Source organism: Schistocerca serialis, chromosome 3, assembly GCF_023864345.2.
Source record: "Schistocerca serialis cubense isolate TAMUIC-IGC-003099 chromosome 3, iqSchSeri2.2, whole genome shotgun sequence".
Taxonomy (NCBI): Eukaryota; Metazoa; Arthropoda; class Insecta; order Orthoptera; family Acrididae; genus Schistocerca; species Schistocerca serialis.
Window position 1 is genome coordinate 887,297,248 of NC_064640.1, and position 7,428 is coordinate 887,304,675.

Below are 7,428 nucleotides of genomic sequence, written 5' to 3' on the forward strand. Positions count from 1 at the left end.
AATTAGTAAAGATTCTTCTAACTTAGTCTTTAGTTTTATTCTGCATATCACTAACCTGTGCTCCCTAGGATTCTGTGCAGGTTGAAGACTGACAAACAATTCACAAAGCCTTTATTTCATCTAATATTTATCCATTTGGTCCTTCCCAAGTCAGTACTTTTTCATGAAGCTCCAAGGATTATATGATTAACTGAACCAATATATTTCATTTCAGTTTCATCTCCACTCCCATGGTTATGGAAATTACTTTTACTCTTAATTTTTTTGCACTGGAAAATCAGAATAGGTCTTCAGATGTCATGTGCTTTGTCAGAAGTATAGCTTACATTGCCAGACCGTATCACCCACTAACCAGAATGGAAGTTTTTAAGCTCATTACTTTTTCTGAATTATGGCATATAAAATATATTTCCAACGTTGTTCAGTAGCTATACACACACTCATTGCACTTCGTGAAGTTAACTTTTACTAATTATAATTGATAGAACCACAGAATTAATGTGGTCATTAATTGTGTTATTCACCAGATTGGTGTTTCTTGTACTTCCACACTCAAATAAATTAATATTATTGTGTACATTACATTTGTGACTGTTATCTCAAAGTCTTCAGCAATCAACAAGTATATTGAACCCCACACATATATAAAGTTACAGATGAAGTAAAAAGTATGTGGATCACGAAAGGGACATGATGAAACCCAAAAAGAACAGATCTTCACCCACAGGAATAAAAAAAAAGAAGTGTGGTCAACTTAGAAAGGAGCTATAAGCTTCCCGGTTGGCATGTGGAAGATGGAAGAGACAGTAACTATTAAACTGGCCTGAAGTAGCAGATAGGAATGACGAGAGAGAGTGTGAGGGCTGTGCTTGTAATTAGTAGAGTGAAGCACCATCCAGGTGATGTCAATGACATCAACTCCAGGTCCAGTAAGATTGTACTGGTCAGAGTGCTGACTAGTTGTCAACAAATACATAGATAAGCAAGGTTGCTTAGATGATGAAGTAAACACTGAGGTGTCTGAGGACAGCACAGATGAGGTCAACAACAACTTGTGGATGTGTGCTAATGGAAAAAGTGTTCTTTCCATAACTGTAGTGTCGCTCTTGGAAGTCTGTAACTTAAAAATAAATTACTGTTTGATTGAAACTTCCATCTTTTATAGGGGCCAGAATGAAGGAACAATTGGTGACAAGATCTTTGGTTCTTCTTCCCTGTCAGCATCCTTATCCAGAGAGGTCTGTGATATTGCACTTCCTATCATGTGAGGACGTTGCTTGGTGCTACTTGTTAGCATGCAGCCTTTGAAGCCTGATTGGAACTTTCATATGTCAACTAGTGGCACTAGGAAAGGTGCTTTAATGGTGTGGAGGTGGATGTGTTACACTTGGGATGTGCTTGGTTTTGATATCTTGTGATGCTGTTAATTCCGAACACTTTCCAATTGTCTGTGGATTCCACAGGTAGTGTTTCCTGGGTGGCCTGAAGAATACGATCCCATTCACTCTGAATCTAGTTATACCTGGGTGATAGTGGTTTGAATCTGATGGTAGCATTAACTTCAGCTGTATGAAAGGCTGTTTACTATGAAGCAGTTTTGCCGAGTCTTTCTCATTCACCTTGGAAGTGTGGTACAAGCTTCCTTGTTTTGATTGCTTATAGCTGTTTGCAACTGTTGCTTTAATGTTCTGACCATTCTTTCTGTCTTGCCTTAGATTCAGTGTGGAAAGCAGCTATAAAAAAAGGCTTAATCCTATTCTTTGCACAAAATTTGTGAAGAAGTTTTGGTAGTCTGTAAATAATTGAACAAAGCTTTAGAAACACCAAACTGTATGCTTTGAAGTCAAAGAGTAATGCCTACCACAAAAAATAAATAAAAATAAAAAATCTTTTCCTGTAATGCATTCACAGTGATAATTGCGGGTTTCCTAAAGGTAGAGGTTTCCTAATGGTAGAGGCGTTGCAGTTGCAGTATTTGTTGTTCTACTTCCTTGTATGTTTCATGTTCCAGCACCATATAAACAGCACCCATTTTCAACAGAACCGATGTGGAGGTGTGACTATCATTGCTACATTCTTTATGAACTTGAAATAGTAGTTCCTTGTACCAAGAAAAGATTTCAATTATTTCAGCTCACAAGGATTTGTAAGAATTTTTATCATCTGTCTATATATCTGTATGTTGTACAGGGTGCAGCAGAACCGACTAAGCAGTTTTGAGGAGCACTAAAAAGTAAATCTGGATGTATAGAGAAAAAATGTTTCTATTTTCTAAATTAGTACAATATACCATTTTACATTTATTTAGTTTTGAAAATAATGTACTCAAGATGGCGGTCATTAGCATCAATACATTGTTGTGGACGATCCTTGAAGTTTCGAGCAACTCTTGCACACGTATTGCCAGGGTATGGCATTCACTTTGTCAATAATCCACTCGGGGTGTGAGGGCGGCATTTGAAAACCTTTTCCTTCAGATATACCCAAAGAAAGTAGGCACAAATGCTCAAATATGGTGACCGTGCAGGCCACTCAACATCACCCCTCAGAGAGAAGAGGCATCCTGGAAACATTTCTCTCAAAACATCAAGTGAAATTCGAGCTGTGTGTGCAGTATCTCCATCGTGTTGGAACCACAAGTCCCCCAGTCCATGTTTTTCAACAATCTCGTCCATTCTGGGTTGCAGAAAATTTTCAACATTGAAACATAATGTGTGGAATTCACTGTCATGGTCACTCCTTCCTTCTCAAAAAAGTAAGGGCCTACCACGCCAGATTGTGATATGGCACACCACACTGTCACTTTAGGAGAATGTTGTGGTCTTTCATGAGTAATTCAGGGGCTAGTTTCAGCGCAGCAGTGAAAATTTGCTTATTCACGCACCTACCGAGATGAAAATATGCCTCGTCACTACTGAAGAAAGCTGCATTAGGAGGGATCTGAGCAGGGCGTAATTCTTGAGCAATCATTATTTTGAAAGGATGGAACTTCAAATCACATTGCAGAATCCTTCATCAAACTGCAGTCTGAAATCCCCAATGCAACAGCATGTCATCAAGCAGAACGTTGCGGCGATTGTTGAACTGCTGTACTCACCGCTGCACATTTTCTGACATTCTGATGGATCTGCATTGTCCATGTGTATCTATTCTTAGTGTGCTACCAGTTTGCTCCAACTGCCGAACCCAGGACCGAATTTTGTTTGCATTAGGAACGCCATTGTTGCGTGGAATGTTGGACTGTCGCCGAAAAGCTTGTTGTGTAGCACTCACATATCTATTGTTTTCATAATAAGTACGAACGGCAAAACCACGATGTGCACCGGTCTAGACCACGTTGGCTACTGAAATGGGTTCAACGACTGAACAAAGGCAGACAATGTGCAACTGCCTGCTCCCACCGCAGTCCTAGCGGTAATGGATAGAAACTGCTTAGTCAGTTCTGCTGCACCCTGTATAATGTATTTGTCTAAGCTATGTCCTAAATATTCAGCTTGGAGTTTAAATAAACAGCATTGTTTTATTTTGAGTCTCAAGTAATTTCATCCTAAACATTAAACATCAATGTGAAATGTTTCATATGTTGCTTCTTGGAAATTCCCATGTTGATTATTTTGTCTCTGCAGTTCACACATCTCGAGATTTGCCTTGTAATTTTTTTAAACTAATGCTGAAGTACTGCCAAGGTACTATTTTTCCCAACCTCGTCCCCACTGCCCCTCCCACCACCCCTTCCAGGAGGTTTTGTTTCTTTCATGAGCATGTGTATGACAAGCATGGGACCTCGAACCGTTTGGGCACTGCTTCTTACCCCTGTTGCAGTCTTCCAGCCCCCTTTTCCCACCTTCTGGGCCACCGAGGTAACAACACAGAAGAAGGAGACTCAAACTTTTCAAGCTGGTGGCCATACAACCACAGCAGTCTCGATTGATTCATCAGATTTATATAATGTAGAAAGGTACAGTCCCAAGATATTTCTGTAGTTACACCATGGGAGGAAAAAATATTAAGAAACATGAAGAATAATATGCACCACAGTACAGGATCTGCATCAGATGACGAATCTTTCCTGAATATACAACCACTTTTCTTACGAGAAGAAATGAGACATGTGGTGAAGTTGCCTCACTAGATGATATGAGAAGTAGATCAATCAACAAATTATCTCCTGTTTATCATGGTCAGGTGGGTAGTGATCGCAAAGTAACAAATTTGGTTTTATGCCATGCACCACAGTGTGGCCTTTATGAGGTGTAACTGTGACAGGGATGATTTTTCCTCGTGATCTTAGACTACAGACAACTAAAGAATTACTGCCCAATTTAGGAAGATGAGAGTTCGCTGTCAGTATATCCAATAATGCGCAAAAGATACCAGGGCAGACATTGGAGCTTTAATTCTGGGCATTGAAGGTGATACTATCTCTGAAAGATTTATAACAGCTGTTGGGACTGTTCCTCCTCGTCTCAACTACAGGACAAACTATCTAGTATTTGTAGGCACCAGTCACCCTGCAGTAGCCCTTTGGAAAATAACTAGCAATGCACTTTGCTTGAGCCTCATTATCAGAAAGATACCATCCCAAATTCCACCTCCTGTCCTTTGATTCTCAATTCGTATAAGCATATTAAATGTTAAAATCTAATCTCCCAGCAGTCATATAAGCCTGGTGCTTTATATGCCAAAACATCACTTTTACATTTTGTAAATCACTCAGGAAGAGTGCATGGAGTCTCGTGTGAGCATAGCAGTAGTAGACTGCCTCCCACACTTGACAAAATGTTCGTGCTGTGTCATAACACAATTGATGGATTATTAAAACACTGGTGAAAACAGATTTCTCCTGGGTATTCCAAGCCATAAATAACAAGCTGTAAGTGACAATAGGAAACACACAGATTATTTGAGAGGTAAATTGATTTTAACAAGTCATTTTTAAGTTTCAGACTTGGGAGGCACATTGGTTATTGTATGTAGTGCTGAAGCCAACTCTGTTACCCCCTCTATCCCTCTTCCTGCCCCCCCCCCCCAATACCTCCATGTGCTCTCTCTCTCTCTCTCTCTCTCTCTCTCTCTCCCTCTCCCTCTCCCTCTCCCTCTCCCTCTCCCTCTCCCTCTCCCTCTCCCTCTCCCTCCCTCCCTCCCTCCCTCCCTCCCTCCCTCCCTCCCCCCTCCCCCCCCCCCTCCCTCTCCCTCATGTAATGCTCTAGATCGAGCATGGACTAAAAATTGTTACAGGGTTGTTTTATGGGAGGCAGGAACCGATCACTTGTTATATCTTTGAGCGTTTGTTTCTTAACAGGAGATATAAACATCACAGTTCTTTCGCTGCCCTTCATAACCTCTTCAGGAAACATGTTTGTGATGGGAAGCATGGCATAAACACACTGAATTTTGATGACAGCAAGATGGAGAGATTTGGTTATGCATTTTCAACCAGAATACCTGGTGTGGCAGGTACTATAGGTATAGTTTATGTAACCATCTGGAGGATACAGCAGCAGTACAGTTGGTATGTTGTCTAACTTCTAGGACCAGGTGACTTATTTCATCAAAATCACACACACACACACACACACACACACACACACACACACACACACACCAGCAAACAGTGACCATTAATGTTTGGGCTGGAATGGCTCCTTAACAGAAGCATCTGATGATTAATTTCTGCATACCAGCCTTACAGAACTCTGAGCACATTTCAGTGTTAATGTTCAATCACTGCTGGCTTTAGGCTTTGGGAAATTTTGGATAGATTGAACAGAAATTGTGTAACCAACACATTTGCTTGAGGTAATGCCACTTTAATTTTCCGTTTATTTGGATAAATGTCGAAAGCGTAGTGTACAATACTGAAATTGCCATCCAAATTGAGCTGTTTTACCACAAAAGTGATGAGTTTTGTGATATAAAACAGAATCCTGCCATGCTTAACACAATACAATGGTCATTGCTGTTAAGGCAGCAGCATGTATCAGGCACAGAGCAAATTTATTCAAAAATGTCTTCAGTCAATGTAATGTGTGTAAAATTGTTATTGTATATGTGTAGTCTTTTGTAGTTGGCATCAATTTTTCATAAAATTATTTTGAATTGTAAATTGTCATATTGATAAAAAAAAAAATCTGCCTCTGTTGCAAGTGGCTTTCATCAGGATATTTAATACTCCTAGATCTGTGTAACTTGAACCATTTGGGACTGGTTGTGTAGTATTATACACCATTATGAAGACCACTTGCAGTAGTATTGAAAAGTTGTTTCATTTTGCATTATGGCATGATCTACCACACAAAAGAAAGGAAGTTGTAACTATTCATTATCAGAGCATTAGAGTCATTTCATATGCAACTAATAAGCAATGAGTTGAAAATAATATAATTTATACAAAAATTTGCCCTCTATGTGTGACCCGTCATTTGTCAAAGTTTGTCGGCATGGTCCTGGTGATATTGCTCCTACCTGTTTCTAACCTGAATATTCCCAGTACAATATCTGTTTTCCCATTTTATTGACTTACTGATTTTCTCATCTATATTTGCTCCCATATTTAACCACCATTTTAATCCTGGTTCTGAGTTGTGGGCAGTATGCAGTAATTATTTATGTTTTGTTATTATACCTTGTTACCTAGTCTGTGCTATTTTGCTTTGTATTGTTTTACTATCGCAATAAATTAATATTTGTAACCTATTTTTCTTACATCTGAAAATATACTAACCTTTCTCCATTTATTTATTTTAAACAGAGGTGCTCGACATGGCTTGGGACTCAGTGGCAAACTTGCTCGAATTGAAGATCAAGACAAGAAATTGCTTAAACAATTATCAGGAAGTCAGAACTTGAAGAAGATAAAATTATCATCTGATTGTGAAACCTCTAAAAGTAGTGAAAATCAATGTGCAGACAAGTATTCCACAAAAACTGTTGAAAAATGTACAGAAAATGACTGTGGCACATTAGAAGAGAAAAAGAAAAAGAAGAAAAAAAGGAAGAAAGAAAGAAAGGAAAAGTGTGTTGAAGATTTGTAACAGTGCAGGCCTCTCAAATGGCTGAAAGCCAAACTTCCTTCAGTATTTTATTTGATATTGTTACCATTAACAGAAATAAAATTAAAATTACTTACAAAAATCAGATTATCAAGTTTGAGCATTTCTTCCACGTTTTCATTGTCATATGAGATCCAGTGTTACTGTGATGAAATGATTCAAGATTTGCCAGTCTTTGTTTCTGTTTTACTGTACTTCCTCAAACTACAGCAGTGTGTGTTTGCTTCATTCATCCTGTTGAACACTATTGGGATGAAAAGCTTTATTAGTCCCAATATGTGGAAAGCATGATCTTTAAATGCAGTCCTATTTTTGAAGTGGCATGCAACAATTCACTGTGGTTGCAATCTGTTATGACTGTATTATCATACACAAA

The 7,428-nt window shown here is 38.9% G+C and overlaps 1 protein-coding gene across 2 annotated transcripts in view; it reads left to right on the forward strand.

Moving 5' to 3' along the window:
• Nucleotides 1-7,137, forward strand: part of LOC126471121 (G patch domain-containing protein 4) — a 56,980-nt gene extending 49,843 nt beyond the window's left edge. Inside the window, exon 6 of one of the 2 annotated variants that reach the window (XR_007586293.1) lies at nucleotides 6,752-6,869. Coding sequence is in view for 1 of the 2 variants with exons in the window: in XM_050099203.1 (XP_049955160.1) it covers nucleotides 6,752-7,034 (283 nt within the window). In the remaining variant the exon portion in view is untranslated. Of the gene's footprint in view, nucleotides 1-6,751 lie in introns of both variants that reach the window. The other variant, XM_050099203.1, reaches the window with a different exon arrangement.
• Nucleotides 7,138-7,428: the final 291 nt, after the last annotated feature.